Source organism: Setaria viridis, chromosome 9, assembly GCF_005286985.2.
Source record: "Setaria viridis chromosome 9, Setaria_viridis_v4.0, whole genome shotgun sequence".
NCBI lineage: Eukaryota > Viridiplantae > Streptophyta > Magnoliopsida > Poales > Poaceae > Setaria > Setaria viridis.
The window spans coordinates 39,579,112-39,597,909 of NC_048271.2; the positions used below are offsets into that span (position 1 = coordinate 39,579,112).

Below are 18,798 nucleotides of genomic sequence, written 5' to 3' on the forward strand. Positions count from 1 at the left end.
ATACCTAGTAACAAGGAGACATCACCGCTTCTTCAGTCTTGCTATGGATAAGAACCCGAGCAATGCCAAAATTGTATATGTACAAATTTGGAATGGGTTTTATGTGAAGTTCACTTGCTAGTTAGGAATAATGTGTCCGGAACACATGTTACATGCACGGATTTAAATGAACCTGCAGGCTCATGGAAGAATTTTCATGCAATTACATTAGGGCAACCATGTTCCAACCACTTAGTATATATCTATGTGTGTGGAAGTGGCTGTTTCTTCTAATCAAGAACTGTCTTCCATGGTCGTTCCATTGTTTTTAGTAGCAGCAGTACAATCCTGCATAATACTTTCATATTTTAAGAAGCATGTTGTGTCCCCGTGTGATTCCTAGTAACAACGAGGCCATCCTGCTTCATCGTACTAACCAAACACATGCTAGTTACACTTAAGATTTATCAACTTTAGGATGGAAATCTCTACAAACCAAGGCAATCATTACTAAGTCATCCTCCATCATCAATCTCCTTCGCCACACACATACCCCAATAAAAAATGAATACTTTCTAATGAAAATTATCAAAATAGTATGACCTATGAAAAGAATGCACACATAGTTGTAGCACCAACGAGAATTCTAAAGAATTTCTGAAGTAAAGCAGCCACCAACTCAGATTATGACACCAATCTGGCCAGCTAGACTAGCACTGACGACAATGGAAAAAAATAGGATGTTGTTTAAAAAGATGGAGAAGTTGGGACTTGGAAGGGTACAGTGAGAAAGAATGGAGAGGCCAAGTGTAGTGGACTAGCCAAGGGGAAGAGGAAGGGAAAGGTGTCTTATGTAATAGTGAGGGAAATCTTTTGATTGGAAGATGTGAATAGCTTTGCTATGAAGTGTCATGTGGGGATCGCACATGTTCAATTTGTATTTTCCTTCCTACCAAACTTTGAGTTCAGTGTAATAACATGTTTTGTCAGTATAATATTTTTTGTATTTTGCAAATCATGTTGTGTTCACATGCGATTCCTAGCAAGATTATGCATATATGCCTATAGGTGTTGACGGCTGTTAGCACGCCAAGTTGTGAACCGCAAGCGCACAGATCAGTTGTAGCTCTTCCCTCAGAGTACTCCCCCAAGGTTTATCAATCCGTGGAACTTATAGCACAAGATCTAATTTAACTAGCATTGTTAGTATGGACTCGATGTTGATTAGTATGTCATCTCCAATTTGCGGTATTGGTGGTTTTTGGGGATATTTATAGTCTAGAGGGCGCGTGGCAAAAATTGGAAGGCGAGGGGGCAAAGAAAACCCCCAGACCGATCGGCCTAGGAGGGTCCAGGCCGATCAGCCTGGGCCTTCCTTTTGCCCTCTCGTGTTCTGCTTTGTCTCCAAGTCTCCTCAGGTGCTCTCGAATCTTCTTTTCACTTGCATGTGGGCCTGGCACATTGGTTGCTTCGGGATGAGATTGATCTTCAATGACTTTCCAAATCTCCGCTTGATCTTCTCTAATTCCTCTTTAATCCCGAGCTAGTCCTTGCCATATCTTCATAAACTTAGCCCCTAAGCAATGTTGGAGGGTTGCTTGCCAAAGATGGGCACCACGGTGCGCCAAAGGGCGCCAAGCCGATCAGCCTGGGCTCCTGTAAGCCGATCAGCCTAGCCCCTTCTTGGGCCCTTTGACCTTCATTTTCATCTGGTTTGATGCTTGTTCAGTGTTTTGTCCAAAAATATGCTTTTAGGCCCAATTTCCTACAAAAACACAACATCCTCCAAAATACGTTGCATATGTGAAAAAGACCTGTTTATTAGGTGTGATCAATAGTTTAGGGGCTAAATTCATGTCACTATTGAAGATAAACGGGGGAAAAGTGTGTCAACAACGAGCGTCGACAATCCTCAAGTAAGTCTTCAATAGAAATCAACATTGCCTTTTGGTGTTCAATCTTGCACTTGATCACACACAAGAAAACATAATGCTGTCATAGAATTTTTCAATTAATATTCAAGTTGTAACTAGCCTTCTCTAATATGGAGGGTAGAAATCATCTAAGCACATCCCACAATAAATTTATTCTTACGCTCTCAATTTTAAACAAACCTAGGAAGATTTTCAACAAAACTTTTTCAAAAAGAAAATGAACCAAGATCAACAATTTAAACTTCAATGCAATTGCTTGTGTTCTCTCAGCTCATCAAGTCTCTCAAACCTATACTAGAACTTCTCCAACCTGTCATCACTCATATAAAATATGTGTAAGACTTTATCTAGATTTTTGGGAAGGTTAGTCCTAGCAAAAATATTATAATCAGGATATTAACAAAAAAAGAAAGACTTCTGATGGATCTTACCGAGACTTATCAAAAAGGTCATGGAAAATAATTACTTATGGAGAGAGAGGATGAACACACACATTTAGATAGTGGACATGTGCAAGGGCAAAGAGTGATCGCGAGGCACAGATGAAGTCCTCATAATCGGATTGCACATGGTTGAAATAATGAGTATGGAATAAATCTTTAATCTTTAAAGCACTTGGAATTTTTATGAAGCTCAAAGAACTAAGGAGTACTTTATTTCTCTTTTTCCTTTTTCTCATTTTTTTCTTTCTTTTTCCTTTTTTTCATTCTTTCTTTCTTTTTCCACATTATATTTTTTCTTTTTGCTCCTCGAAACTCTTTGGTACATATTACTTACTCAGCAGTAGTTAGAGATAATGCAATGACTCTCCCTCCTTGCTTAGACGATGCTCATCCTTAAGCATAAAAAGGAAGAAACATAAACTGCTGATGTAAATCCTAAATTCTTCGATCTTCTGGAAAAAATTAATTGCTTCTTCTGGAGGAACGTCCACGCCAAACATCAGAGGCAACAGAGGGGGGAACACCCCAGGCTGATCGGCTTGGGGGTGGCCAGGCTGATCAGCCTGGCCCCTTTTCGCCTCTATTTGCTCCGAGTTTTATTCCACGTACTAATGGATGCCTCCTAGTCTTGATTTTCTTGAAAGGGCATTGAATAATCTTCCAAATCTTCGGCAAAATATTTTCCATAGTCAAATTGGGTTGTGGTGAATGAGTCACAAAAAAAAATATATTTGGGTTTAGGTTTGGATGCCCAACGAAGTTTGTGAGATTTCTTGTGTATAAATTCACAATGCATAGATAAAAAGGCTAGCAATAAGAGGTTACACAAAAAGGGATGACCAGCTTCTAAGTCTCATACCCTAGAAGTAGATCCTAAATCAATTCACCCAAAAAAAATAAATTTTGCAATCTACTGCTCATAAATATTTGGCTTTGGATGGGTAGAGCCATTGCAAGAGGTAATATTGAGAAGGTCAGTAATAATTGTACCAAAAAATAAAAGAGTCTTTGATCCATTTAAAAGAGAGAGCAATAAACAAATATATGGGTCTGAATTATCATAACCTCCACAAAAAGATAAGCTGGTATTTATGTCAGTTTCAGTTCGTGTTAGAGAGAGCATTAGTTCAATGGTGCAATAATCAAGTACAAAAATTAAACAAAGCGGCAACGATCATCATCTTTCATCATGACAAGAACTTAAACCATCACAATTAATCACATATCATTAGGTTCAGGTGATGCATATTTTATTTTAAGCATGACATAGTGAAATAAACACACAAACTTAAAATAAAGAGAAAATAAAATAGAAAATGCTACGCACACCCAACACACATGCTGAAATAAAGAAAAGAAAAGAAAACTCAAATCACACGTGTGCGTTTTTATTCGGCCCCTTCGGTCTCTAATCCAAGTCTTCTTGCTGTGGGTCATAATGCGGCTCTCCCTGCGGTGCTTCTCCTTGCTGTTGGTACTCGTGATACCCCTGCTCGTAGTGCTCCTGCGCTCCACCTTGGTACCGATCTGGGGGCACAATCCCCATCATGCCGAACTGATAGGCAATGGTCACGTTGTTGTCCGCAATCCTGTTGGTGGCTTGCCTCACAGTACCCGCATCTTGTTAATTTCTTTGTACATATGTGCCTATGATGCACGCACTTCTCTATGGCTATGGTAGGTGGCTGTACTAAGCAGACAATGGAGCATATGAAAGGGGTCCTTAAAAAGGGGGTGTCATATAATCGTGAAAAGCATATGGAGGCAGTGGAGGTGGATGCGCCGGTTGCTAAAATTGTGGTGCGCATGGGCCTTGTGCTCACGCTTCTACCGGCGCCTCCGGCCACTGTTCTTACTGCCATCCTTCATGGACTCCCTTGTAACTTGGTGCATTCTGAAACTCCGTCTACTAGTAGCTTGAGCTAGGTGGTGGCACTGGTATTTCTGGAACTGCTTGTGATGATGAGCCTTCTTCTATTCTCTATCCTCTCTTGTCTTTCTTTGCGGGAAATAAAATTCTCTCTTCCCGCCAGTTAGTCTTGCCCACATGATAGATTCCCAGTCTTCTATCGGGCAACTTGAAATTAGTGACTCCAACTGTATATCCTTTCTCCCTATTGCCACTAATTAAATGTGCATTCTTCATTGTCCTGGCGTTAATGCTTCCTCCCTTAATGAACCATTTAGGGACCCTTTCAACAGTTGGCTTCAAAAAGGATGCAATCACAGTCAGGTAGCAACCTAATCCAACAGTTCCGGTCCCTGATGTAGCTTCAGCAAGCCATATGTTTATCATCACCAAGGAAGAGTCAGTCACTTTCTGTGACAGCCCTAGTAACTAAGCAACTAAATTAGGGAATCATCGAAGTGATTAAGAAGCAAATCAAAGCTAACTCCAAATTGCTGAGAGTAAAGGTCCAAAAATACCTCATATTTTGAACCAAGTGTTAAAACTCCCTCCTGTTGAGAATAACTTGTGAAGAAAATAAAAACAATTTTTTTAAATAAGAACTTAAATCTTGACCAATATACTAGTGGTACAAATTTTCAAGTTGAGCAACTTCCACTCACAGCACTTCTTTTGATTTTGAGCAGAGGATGTTCCAAAATCGAGTAGACGATCGGCCAAATTTCAAATCCAGCTCCAAAATAGCTTTGACCAATGTTCCACCAAAGATCCTACCATCCTATCCCCAACTTCGTCGAGCTTTTCCTTGTTGATCTTTATAAAAGTCATAGCACATACCTTGTTCCCAAACCTTCACTTTTGGAAAATAAACCGCGTAGTTCGAACTTGGTGTGAGAACACACGTTAAACACGACACCTTCGCCACGACACGCATCACAAGCATCATCATGCATGTTTAAGCCCCATGAACATCTTTTTGTGCATAGTTGGTCATCATGAGCATCATTTGTGCATAAATGAATGTTTCGGCCATGCATTGTTAAGTGCCCAGAATTTGTTATTTATCGATGAAAAATCAAATTTGTGAAGGAATCCCAATTTCTTCCATACCACTATACCCCCAAATATTTTATTCAAATACTATACACCACTTAGTGATTTTAAAATATTTTTACCAAATTTTTCAAAAATATTTTATTGTGCCAAAAATTTATTTAAAGTTCAATTTTAGCTGTATTGTTTTGGAGATTGTGTGTAAACCATAATAGCTTTTGAGTTAATTTCTGTTGCATTGGATTCTTGGTGATTTTATCTTTCCAACAAGTATTTTTGGAGAATGTTTGGACACCTGTAGCTAGGTCGTTTAAGGGGTCAAAGTTGGCATGTTTTATTTCTCCGTGAGCCCACACGTCAGTCTTCTTCCTCCTCTCTCCAGACACGTTGCAGACTAGGAACAACACTGGGCGCCCATGGCACCACGGGGCTGGCATGCACGGAGCTCCTCCTCGCCGGATTGGCCGCCCGGACGATGCCTACGTGAAATTCCAACCTTGCCCCATTCCTCCCCCTCCTTTTAAGCCGAGCACTGGTTCCACTTCCTCCCCAATCTCCATTGATAGTAACAAGAAGTCCACTTTTCCCCAGATTTCACTGGCGAAATCTGCCGCGGTTGGTGCATCTCCGGCCGATTCCTTGCAGCTAGAGCCTCCCCACATCGTCCCGCTTCCGTTTTGCCACTTCCCGGACTCCATCCCTCGTCGGACGGTCCTCCCCACGGCGAGCTCCTCCACCGCCCGTTCTGGCACTCTAGGAACTCCCTGCGCGCCACCCCTCCTCATCGCTAGACCATGCTGGTGAGGCTCTCGCACCCCGTGCGCCGCCCCTTCTCTTTCCCCCACCTTCGGCCCAAGGGCCATGGTCGGCCAAGTGCCTGGTGCGTGCGTGCTATCTGTTTATTTGCGAGGGGGACCTCATTGGAGAAGAAGAAGAAGGAAGTGTAGGGGGTTATGGGTGAAATCCAGGGAGTTTTGCGTGATTAACCCGTAGACCTGGGGGCTAGATTGGAGGTTTGCCTCGGTTTTCTTTATTTTCATAGATCTAAAAAGGCTGCAACTTTGGAAATTCGTAGTAAATTGTAAAAAAATTGTAAAACAGCAAATGAAGATGTTTTGGAATCCTTGTGAGAAGAACTATACAGTAGAGTCATAATATGATATGTGTTAGTAGAAATTTTCCGATGTTTTTATTTATCCTTCCAAAGTGCTTTTAGAAATCCTTTTAAGTTGGTTGGATGCATATTTTGAGTTATAGAAGTTTAAAGATTGTGATTCAAGTTGCATTAGTCTTGTTGACACTCTCTAGCTAATAAAAATATTGAACATGCTAGCTGGTACTGTTTTTATCATGTTTTTATTTAATCTTGATAAATAGGCAATTTTTAGCTTGTTTTGCTTGTTATTTTCATATCTAAAGTTTTGATGCTCAAATTGCTATGAAATTTTTATGGTAGTCTATAAATGATGCCTTTGTTCTGTGGTAAAATTTTCATATCTATTGGTGCATGTATGACTGAGTTATTGATTTAACTTGGTTATTACTTCATAAATGGTTTTAAATAAGTTATAACTTTTATGTAGGTGTAAAAATGGGAAATATAGTTCCACTACCTTTGTATGATGATGTTGTGTCCTGTGGAATCTTAATATGGCCATATTGTTTCAAAAATGTTGAGTTCTAGATTTATCTTGCTTTTACATGTTTTCTTGCTTTAGCAATTTGTCTTTTTCTTAGCAATTAATTATAAAAACCTGAGCATGTGAAATTTGTGCAGTAGCCATGTTGTAATAGCATATACCACTTACAAAAATGTCAGCTCCAAATGAGATGTTTGCCACATCACCTATAATTAACATATATATATATATATATATATATATATATATATATATATATATATATATATATGCTTACTATATAATTGGATAATGAAAGTTTGCTAGTAAATGCATATATTTAAGTCATGTGATGCTTTTAATAGTTATTTTTGATGGGTACATATGATGCTAAGTTATGATAAGCAGTGGTTAAGCTTTGAATATAACTCGTATGTATGCTCTCATGTTAACATAACAACTAATGATTATGTTGCTTGTATAAGTTCTTCATCCTTGCTTTAATTCTTGCTTAAGGTATTTAGGATGTTCCATGTTACCTAAAACTAATGCTAATTAACTATATTCATAGTATTTGTGAGCTATGTGTTTAACTTATGCATATGTTACCTTGTTAAAGAACTAAATGAAGAACCTTGTTGCATGTGTGTTGAAATGGCTGTTAGAGTAGTTTCGGTTGTGGCAATGGTTTCAAGATGATAATGATATTTTCTATAAACGTGGTAAATATAAAAGTTGTAGGTAACTTCATAATATAGCTTATATGAAATTTTCATTACCATAAGCCTGATGATTTAGGAGCTATAGATTTTACAAGTTCATTGTCAGGTTTTGCGTGCTCTCTGTATAGGTCTAAATGATTGCGTTGTTTGGCTTAGCTAAGCTTCGAATCATATCTTAGAGATAATATAAGAAGTGTAGGGTTTTTTATGAGCTTTTCAAATTGTTAAATATCACCCCTTTTAGTGGTCTAAATCTCCTGTTATGAGCTTGTAAATTGGAATAGCAGAATTTGTCCTAATCTGGACAGAGATGTCTTCTTTGTGATGTTTGACCTAGTTAATTTTAGAATTAGCTTGTGGTGTTTATAACAAAGTTGTGAATGGTTTGTTAATCTTTCTAAAAAGTCTAGAACCATCTTGTTGTGAAAATTAGAATTCAACTTATTGCTGTCTGAAGTTGCATGTCAGTTTTTTGTCCTTATTTGTACAGATCTGCTTATTGGTGTGTTTTCACCTTGTTATTTGTTGAATCAGCTTTTGATATTAATAACAAAGTTTTAGATAATTTTATTAACTTTACATAAAGTCTAGGGTCACCCTTTTCGGATGCTTATATCTCTAGTTATAGCTAAAACAAGTGACTGCTATGCTGCTATCCAGATTCTGTGAATGTGCTTAAGTTATTAGCTTTAACTTGATGTTGCCTTGTGTACTGGCTAGTTAGCCCATATCACTATTAGAATTAAATTGATCTACCTGAGAATCTTATAAATATGTTATATAATGTTGGTCAAGCACTTAACTAATAAATGGTCATGTATACATGTTGCTGCAAAATAACCTCGCTGCATAGCTTGCTAGAACCGTAGTGATGTTGGTGTGTGACTTGCTTGTGCATGAGTGGTTTAAAAACAAATGTAATATACTTTGATCACCTTCAACTTACTATTTGTGTGATACACTTCTGTATGCCATGTTGATAAGCACCATCACCCTAGTTCTTGTGTGATGCTATGCTTAATTAGCTCTTGTTTGTTAATTGCTTCCAATAGCTTGACTTAAGTTCACATGTGTGCCAGAACTAATGTACTTGCTATCCCTCTATAATAGGTTGTGTGGTGTATAGTTAAATAACTCTAGGTGCCTATGTCTTGCATGATCTTATGTTTGCCTTGAATGCTTTTGTGTAATGCATCTCTTGTTACCATTCTTCGTATTCATACTTTTGCATCTTGCATCTCATTTAGATACGCTAGATAAACCACATGAAGGACGTGATGATGGAACTGAACCCGAAGACGGTATATGGTGGAGCTATCCCGAAGATGGAAGGACTAAGCAAGTGCTGAGAAGGGAGATGCTCACCAAGCGAGTGTTGTCTAACAACACTAACCTAGTGTGGATCCCAAGCAAGCTCCAGTGTATGTTTCCCTGTTTTAAATTTATGCAATATGTTGATGCTTATGATTGTACATTTACGTTGTAGGAGTTGATTGAAACCGTAGATGCATGAACTTAGTACCTGGTTTTGATCACTAGTGGCTAAGATCGAGTAGTTATTGTGCTAAATAGGACTCGGTAAAAGTCGAGTGATTGTCTGTCACTCGTGAGTTATAGGAGTTGTGTGTTTACTCTTTCTACAACTATAAGGATGACGGACGGGACTGGGAATGGTTCCAATATGGTGGTTTGCCCCGTCTATCTAGCAATGAACTTGCTAAGGTGAAACGTGTCGGCGTTCGTGATCAAGTGTTTGAAAGTACTAATCTCATACCTAGTATGGGATAGGGAAACCTAATACCTGATTGAACTGGGGCGTGTCATACCCCCTGCTGTCCTTGGAACGTCATTCCCATGGTGCATCATGTGGGTGCAAGTACGGTCACAGTACGGCAGAGGCCGGGACCATGGAGCATTGCATGCCAAAGGAAGTTTGGACCTGACACGTGCCTAAGGGATCGACGGGGACGGTTGACAAATGAAGCGACCCTTCGCGGTGCGCGGATGTCGTGAGATTAGGTTCGCCATGCATGGTTAATAAATTCGAATCGATTCGTCTGCCTCTCACAGTTTGGGACTGCTTGATCGCTATTCTGCACTAAGTAAAGATGGAATATGATGATATTAATCTTGATGCTTGTTCTTTAATTGTTTGGAAACTATGCTTGCTTAGTATAAGTTGCTAATCTAGACTGGTTAATGAACTTAGAACTTGAGCTAAAATATTGAAAGTAAGAACCAACTTTAGACGCTTTTGGCAAAAACAAACCCACAGCCAAAAAGCCCTGCATGTCTAGGAGTCGGTGGAGTAGTTACCACCTGACGGGTAAGCCTTGTTGAGTATTAGTATACTCAGCCTTGCTTGTGGCTATCTTTTTCAGGTTTGCTGTTGTTTTGGGTGTTAGTATTACTTGGCCTACCCAGCTCCCTCCGGGTTGGACGGCCAAGTGTGATCCCTCCTCGGATGGCGAGGATAGGGGTCATTGATATCATGGTCGGCTTCGAGTTAATGTGGAAAAGAAGTGACCCTCTCAAGGAAGTGGTCCCAACCGTCAGACCTTAACTTTTGCCTTTTGTTCTTTGCCACATTAACAAGGGAGATTGCATTAAGAATATCTTGATCCCTTCTCTGCAAACACTCGGATAACTCATTTGTGTATCCAAAAATAACAAACATTAAGTGCATAAAGAAAACGAACTCAAAAGTTTCAAATGCTCCAAGCACAAAATGTACCTTTGTCCAATCATCCTTATGTGAAATATCATCACCAAGATCAATGAGCACATCATGGATTGAGGAGTACATTGTAATGATGATGCATATAGTTTTGTAATGAGAGCCCCATCGAGTTTCACCTGGTCTAGGCAAACTCATCTCTTGATTTAATCCACTCCCTGATTCAAGCTCACCACACTCAAGTGTTTTCTTGATATTCTCAAGCCTAGCAGTTCGAAGCATACCAATGCGCTTGCAAGAAACTCCAATAATATTCAATAAGATAGATACTTGATCAAAAAAGCTCTTACAATTAGTATTTCTCTTGGCAACAGCAACAAGGACTAGTTGGAGGTGATGTGCAAAGTAATGAATATAATACGCAGAAGGTGATTCTTGCATGATCAATCTTTTTAGCCCTTTAATATCTCCTTTCATATTGCTAGCCCCATCATAACCTTGACCTCTAATCTGAGTCATAGTCAATCCATGACTAACAAGTAAACCCTCAATAGCTTCCTTAAGTGACAAAGAGGTAGTATCATCTATATGAACAACTTTGATAAAGTGTTCACAAGGCCTTCCAAGTTTATCAACATAATGCAAACAAAGAGCTAATTGTTCTTTATGTGATATGTCACTGGACTCATCAACTAAAATTGCATAGGGCTCATCATCAAGTTCTTCAATTATTTTCTTTCTAGTTTCTATGGCACAACAATGAATAATTTGCTTTTGTATCTCTGGGCTAGTTAACGTGCAATTACCTAGAGCATTATTCAAGACATACTTGTTCACTTCATCACTATTTTCTACAAGAAACTTCAAAAGTTCAATGAAATTTCCTCTGTTGCTAGACTCTTCATTTTCATCATGTCCATGAAATGCCAATCCTTGATGCAAAAGAAACTTGATACATCTAAGTGAATATATCAACCTTTTCTTATAAAGACGAAGATCCTCATCAGTCCACTTCTCAATGTGATAATCAATTGCTACCTAGAGATTTATAAAATCAATGTATCTCTCCTGTGTTGCATTGTGTGCCATAGAACCACTATGTTTGAGAAGTGCTTTGTTTCCTATATTCCAATTATTCCATCCTCCAACAATAAATGTATTTGACCCAGCACCCTTCTTGATCAAGTAGCATATAAAGCAAAATGTCAAATCCTTCTTGATACTATATTCAAGCCACTCATGATTATACATCCATACATAATTGAATTGGCGATCCCTACCTCCAATTTTTCTTGATGGAAAATCATGATTAATAGGTTTGAATCGACCTTTAATAATATATGTTCTTCGAACTGCATCTTGATCATTAACATGATAACTTTCAATGGGATGTTTTTCACCTGGATCATGTGGAAGACGATTGATGTCATAAACTGGCAGATGTGATGCGGGTGGTTACAGCGGCGGAGGCGAGGGCACAGGATCCGCGATTTCTTCAACTACCACTCTATCTTGCTCCTGATTCTGTTATTCCACAAAAGTTTCAACTGGAGATGGGGCAGTGTTTGAAGCAGCAACAACTGCTGCCTTCTTTGTTGCGTGTTTCTGAAAAAGAGATGCAATATCTCCACCTCTCTTCATAATCCAACCGTTCTGAAAAAACAAAGCTATGTAATGTAAGTACAACAACTAACTAGACATTATAGCAAAACAAACATATAACGATAGAATCATGTTTTAAACTTTTGGGTAGAAAACTTACAAATCACAGCCTCACACGATATTAATTTAAGAATGTTGATGGATTGATGGTCCGTTCAATAAACTCACGAGCTGAAATAAAAAAGTACTCATACATAAATAAATAAAAATAATTAAGAATATAAGTCTTTTCAAATAAGAAAAAATAGAAGATAGATTCATCTTAAACCTCCTTGTGGACGATTAGAAGTTTTCGCGCAGCGCCACAAATTCCCATGCACAGTCGCGCACTCGCGCAGACGCGCTGGCCGGCCCGGGTGGCCTGGTGCGGCGGTCGACGCCCGGTGCTGTTGCCACGGAGGACAGGAGGGGTCGTGGTGGTAGGCGGTTTGACGATGTCTGGCGGGGGGACTGCGGAGGAGTCGTGGACTCGTGGTGGCGGCGCGGTGCCGAGCGGAAGCGGAGGGATCGCGAGTCGTCGAGTCTCAGACTGACGTCATGACGCGTCGAATCGTCAGCTAGGCGGCTAGGCCTAGGCGCCGTGGCAAAGGAAATCAGGAAAGGAATCATCACGAGAGGAAACAAATCGTCACAGTTGTGGGGAACGTGGGCTACTGCCGTCCTGCGTCCTACCTCCTGATGGACTGGCACTTGCCGCCTGGGTGCCTGCCTCCCGACGGACTGGGCACTTGCCTCTGCCTCCTGACGGATGTACAAGGTGCTGGCCTGCTGGGGCCCAGGGTATGCCAGGGCCCACCTGGCATACCCTGTAGCTCCACCCATGCTAGGCAGGTGAAAGCCTCCTGGTGGCGCAGGAGGGGTTGCCCCCGCCACTCAGGGGAGCGACTCGGTTTCTTCGTGTGCAGTTCTGTTACCAGTTCAACCTCCTCCCTAGCTTTGAACAACTGCAAGGTCAGGAACAGCCAGTAATCACTATGTGAAATCGGTTGTTGTGGTATGAATCTTTCGCTATATTCAGATCTTTGTAATCTTACAAATATTTATTGAAGCTGTGGTATGGTTTTGCGCTAGCTTCTCCTATTTTTTCCGAGAAAAAAAAGTTCAAATTACTCCCCTCAAGCATACCAAAGTTTGGAAGATCCTGGTTCAGTTTATCCCTTAAACTAAGCCATTTAATTTAATTTACACCACAATACAATTTTGTTTATTTCTCCATGCGCAAGTAGAGTCTTAGGTCAAAATTTTGAAAGATTGATAGCAGACATGATAAGACATGTTAGAAAAATACATCATGAATTCTTTATCATTATTTTAATTGGTAGGATATTTAATAACAAATTTATCCTTAGGATACAAAGTTATATGAAAAATAATGATGAAAAATTTATAATATATTTTTTAACATAGATTCTGATGTCCAATGCCCTTGCAAAATCTTAAATTAAAATTCAATCTGTCTATGGAGAAACAAAAAGATAAATTGTATTGTGGGTAAATTGAACCAAATAGCATCATTTATCATTATACTTGAGGGGAATAATTTAGACTTTTTTTTCCTTTCCTTACAATTGCTTGGTAGAGTCTACACATGATGCAACGTCGCGGGCACCGGCACTTGTGCTCAGGGTACTTAAAAAAAACCCTAAGTAGTCCTGACTACTTGGCATTGTGGCAAGTAGTCATGACTATACTCATGTTGCTATACTCACCATGCCGAATGATGAAGTAAAGTTTTTCCCCGAGTCAAATCTTTGCTCCTTCGTGCAAAGATTTTACTGGGGCGGGGGCGGGGCATTTGTTTTATTATAAAAAATCTAATTGGTGCTTAGTGCATATAAAATAAACAATTAAATTATTTGAGGCATTATTGAGGTGGTTCAGTACTTAGTGCACACTAGATACTCCCTCTGTCCTAAAATATAGTTACGTTTAGCTTTCTTAGAAGGCCAACAATACCTCTAAAAATACTTTATTTTAAATAGAAAATGTTATGGTTTCATGATAAATCTACTAATATTATTTTTGTGTTATTAGTCTTTATGATTATTTCTCTATTCGCAGTTAAAGTTGAAAATGTTTGACTTTGAAAAACTCTAAACGTAGCTATATTCTAGGATGGAGGGAGTAAAATATATACGGCTTGAGTTTCTATACTTGGTAACTAATTAAATTGTTGCCAGTCATGTATTTTTCCCCAAGCAAGCATCTTGATTGTCCTGCAACACGTGATTTTTCCAAACTTACGTACAAGCTCCTTATATGTGGTCAAACTAGGATGGCAGTAGTTTTTACATTTATTTGCATTTGTCGTGTGTGCCTCCAATCAGTAGCTTCATTGCGCTGCTAGTGATCAGTTCACATAGTGACTAAAAGCAGAATGGACAGCTTCCTCAACGACAGACAAAGCGGTCTCAAGCGCAAGGACTACCCAACACGAGCATTTTACCAACAAAGCACAAGGACAAATCAGTCGCCATGCACAGCAACTTCCCTAGACAATCGCAGTCCTCAGTATGTGCTTCTGCTTTAGCATACTGTCATATTCAGGGTCCACGTGGGAGGTGGGATCCAGGTGATCTCAAGGGGATTCGTATTGACAAGGCTGGTGTGAAGTGTGAACACAAATATTTCTACAGCCATCAATAGAAGTAGAAGCTAGATGATATATAACATTTATATATTTCTTTAACTGAAACACTAGAGTATTTGTTGAAACTGTACGGTTTTTTCTATGTGGTCCTATTATTGGATTTATTCTGAAAATACTAGTATCATTGGTTAGTTGTGTCAGTTGGTCACATCAGTCTTATCCTACTTGCAGGCCACCAGCAAGGATGAGAGCCACAAAAGCTAGAGCATGACCCCACTAGATCCATAACACTATCCACATAAGATTTCCCTCCACCAGCAGCACCTCAATTCTGAGGATGGATGATGATTCATGATGCCCTTTGGGCAACAAAGGGGATTGCAACTGTTTATGTTGTCATCAGGAATTCATTACCTTGTCACATCAGGCACCAACAGACATTTTTGTGGCCCTTAAAGTTTTCAGCATTCTTAGGTGGTTTCTAAATGACAAAGGAAAATCAAATAAAGGATCACTTGAAGGTTCGTATCAGGATCAGGTGAGTCCCATGACTGCAGCCTATCATAGAAAGCACAAGGTTGCCTTTATTTCTCGGTGGTTCTTGCTGCTGAGGTTCATGAGTAACATTATACCATATGGGATGTTCAAGTGGTATTGCATAGAGTCATGGTGGTGACGTGAGAGCAAATGCCAACCGGACAGATTCTTATGCATCTAAAAGTTCTTTCAGAACCGACTATGCAAACAGAGAAAAAGTCATGAACGCCACAAATTTGCAAGCAATAGAGCATGGAACTGAAATTGTGTCTTCATTACTAACCAAAAGTACAAATAATAGATGCCCTGGACCAACTAATTTTACCTTTGCAAATAATTAAACTTGGTTCATAATCTTTGGAAACAAATGGCAGAACACCAATTTGCATGTATCATAGTGTCCTATTAGAACAACTATCATGTCACATTATTTTCTATAACTTATAGTCAGACTACACACTTGTATAAAACTTACCAGTGTAGCTCTTTTTTTCCTGTCCTCAACCTGCATGCTTTTTCCATCCCACTTCTAAAGTATAAAATAACACTTGCTCTCTTTATCCTGTGACTCCTAATTAAGACCAGTGAGAGTTCTTATCTTTCCTTTTTCTCTATCTACAAAAAACTGTTGATTATTTTTGGCTCTCCTGTGCAAAAACACACTTATCCCTTTAGACCTTGAGAAGATATCAAACGAACAACTAATTGATGGTCCAGGATGCTTTATCTCCCTTTTCCTTGCAATTATATGATTGTGGATACGCTGTTTCCAGCAGGCGCAGCTGATGCGAATGGACTCTCTGGGAGGAGTTCGATCTGATTGCTGCAATTAGGAATGTATCCATTGAAAAAATTACAGACAACGAGTAAGACCAATGCCAGGGTGCAATGTAAGAAATGGCATTGACTGTACTTCGTAATGTGGTACCTCTCTTTGTCATCGTAGTTATTGCTTGCCTGCGTTTGTGGAGCTTGGCTCGGGGAGACGATCTCCAATGAGTCCGGCACAATCAGGTCGGCATCTTTGGAATCTGATTAGCATGAATGAATTGTAGAAAAAATTAACTTTAGGGTTAATATAGATGGAGATTTCGAGGTGAGAAATGATGGCATTGCCGACCTGCTGGGAGGCAATTGAGGGGATTTACATCCTCAATGCTGCAATCGAAGTAGGCAAACTGATGTGGCAATGGTTTAAGCCTAACCCCTCCGAAGCGCTTCCTCTCGAGCTCGATCAGCCTCTCGCGCTTCTCTGCCAATTGCTTTCTCACCATCCTGCTTGAAGCCTCATATTCATCTGGAGCGAGCAAAGTTCATTTGAGAGCATGTGTATTATTGATTAATTGATTGTGAATTGTAAAATGTACAGGTTAATAACCTTAGTCATTACCGGGATAAAAGTCCGGATCAATCTCGAAGAAGCGAGTAGGGCAGTAGTGCATCGGCTTCATCTTGTCCACATGCATCCTGGGATAATTGGAAGTCTTAGGTTGTCACAACTCTTAACACACATTAGCACACTATCGAAAAGTAAAGCAAAAAAAAACAATTATGGCCAATCAATTTCTTCTCCAGTATCAGGCATTACCGTTCTATGCACTTGGATTTCTCTCTGTAGGGTTTAACGAGGACCCTTGATCCACAGATGAAATGCGGGTTACGCCTCATGAGGATGGTGCTCACTGTCTCTGGATTCTCGAAACTCACGAAGCCAAACATGCGCCTCTCCTGACATGGGATCCTCACATCACGCACTGGACCATACTGCCTGCAAAATGCAGGTCCACACACTGTCATGTCTTCGAATAACGCATGATAACTTCATAACTGAACCGAGAATGCATCTTCAACTTCAAAATTGAAACCGACAATAGTAGCTGGATTTATGGATAGCTTATATGTACCCGAAGTAAGTGGCGACGTCTTCCTCGACGAACTTACTCTCGGCAGGGAAGGTCAGGTAAATCTGGTGTGAGCTGGCTGGGACGGAACCCATGTCACCTCCTCCTCTCTCGCCCCTGAATTCCGTGTACCTGGCGGCGTCCTCAGCGAGAACCACCGAGTGCTGTCCATGCGGCCTGCTTGCATTATCCAATGATTAAGGAGTCTAATAAACTGAATGTTGAGATTATTCTTTTTTTTAATAGATTGCGGTTGTATATGATCTTATTACCTTTCGATGATTCTGATCTTGTTCAGGCGAGAGAGCAGCTTGGTGAGGCTATAGCCGGCCTTACCATGGCGCTGGCTCTCGGTGAGGTAGCCATCGGCCTGAAGGCCCTTCCCGTACCTCTCGCCGTAGAGCGTGGGCAGCGAGGCGATGGACAGTGGCTGGCCGTGCCGCGAGTAGAGCAGCTCGGTGATCTCCATTTCCAGTTTCTCGAGCGCGCCAGGCGTGCCTCCGCTGCTGTTGTGGTGGCTGTCGTCGGAGGACCCGTCGGAGTAGGCCTGGTGGTGCGGGAAGTTGCAGTTCTGGCCGTTCTTGCACACGCCCTTGATGAAGTAGTAGCAGGGGCGCCGAGTCGACAGGCCGTTCGCCCGCCGAGCCGCAGCCCTCGGCGGCGGACCCCCGCCGGCGGCGCCGCCATTGTGGAATGCGTCCTCGGCGGCGGCGTAGTAGTACCCTCCGGCGGCGTCGTAGTGGTGGTGGTCGTCGAGGCCGTTGTGGTTCTGCTGCTGCAGCGCGTAGTGGGCCTCGGCGGCGGCGTCCACGAGCCCGAAGTCCGGCTGCGCCTTGGGCACCGGCGCGGGTTCCGGCCAGTACTGGAAGCCGTAGGCGGCGGGCGCGGGGGAGAAGTGGTGGCGCACCCCGGCGGCGGCCGGGTGGTACCCGGCGGCGGCGGCGCTTGCCCTGTGCGCGGCGCCGATCTGGTGGTGGTGCTGCGCGGAGCAGCGCGCGTAGATGGCGGCGAGCGTGGCCTTGGCGTCGTTGATCTTGGCGTGCACGGTGGCGTCGTTGCCGTAGGCGAGCTGCACCATCTCATCCTCGTCGGGCTCCCTGAGGAGGATGCAGCCGAGGATCTTGCCGACGTTCTGCGGCTCCATCTGCTGCACCCTCGAGAAGGCCAGCTTGGCGAGCTCCGGGAAGTCCATCGCCGTCGCCGCGCGCGCAGCAAATCCTAGAAGCCTAGAAGCTTTGCATGGATCGGAGCGCGAGCGCCAGGAATCAATCTGCCCCACTCCCTTCTCCTCGAAGGAAACAGGAGGGAAACGAGGCAGCCCTGCTCCTTATAAACAGGGCGAGCGAAGAGCAGCGGCCGAGGAGGCCGGAGACGAGCGGTTCGCAAGCAATGGAGGCTGCCGATCGAGTAACAAACGAACAGACTAGCGACGGCTGCAGCGAGGCGGAGCGCGTCTTTTGGATCTTTGACTGGGCCACTTCAACTCCTGCACCACGCACGGAGCGAGAGATTACCGGAGGCGGTTGCTCCTCCATTTCCTTTTCAATCTAGCAATTAACATATAAGCTTACTGGGTAATTAATAAAGTAATCCGGCCATCCATGCATCCCGGGGAAATGAAAGGAAATCAAAATATCCCGGATTATTTGCACGCCGTGATGGGCAACGAACGCCGAACTGTTTGCCCAGCCAGGAGGCAGCCGCACGTGATCTTTGAGATTTTTTTTTCCTTTTTATAAACATGCCGCATGATTTCGTTTATTTTTCGGGAG

At 41.6% G+C, this 18,798-nt stretch overlaps 1 protein-coding gene across 1 annotated transcript; it reads right to left on the reverse strand.

The window, feature by feature from the left end:
* Positions 1 to 15,380: 15,380 nt before the first annotated feature.
* Positions 15,381 to 18,518, reverse strand: LOC117836053 (zinc finger CCCH domain-containing protein 54). The gene is made up of 7 exons (XM_034715413.2): positions 17,299 to 18,518; positions 17,030 to 17,203; positions 16,714 to 16,893; positions 16,516 to 16,592; positions 16,246 to 16,422; positions 16,054 to 16,156; positions 15,381 to 15,948 (listed from the first exon to the last, which is right to left on the reverse strand). Exons 1-7 carry the CDS (start codon positions 18,216 to 18,218, stop codon positions 15,870 to 15,872), a joined length of 1,710 nt encoding a protein of 569 aa, XP_034571304.1. The 5' UTR covers positions 18,219 to 18,518; the 3' UTR covers positions 15,381 to 15,869.
* Between the last annotated feature and the right edge of the window lie 280 nt (positions 18,519 to 18,798).

Coding starts and splice junctions, on each gene's coding strand:
- LOC117836053 (XM_034715413.2), bottom strand. CDS start 18,218: ATGGACTTCCCGGAGCTCGCCAAGCTGGCCTTCTCGAGGGTGCAGCAG. Junction 16,894..17,029: donor GACGTCGCCACTTACTTCGG/GTACATATAAGC, acceptor TGCATTTTGCAG/GCAGTATGGTCCAGTGCGTG. Junction 15,949..16,053: donor AACTACGATGACAAAGAGAG/GTACCACATTAC, acceptor TCCTAATTGCAG/CAATCAGATCGAACTCCTCC.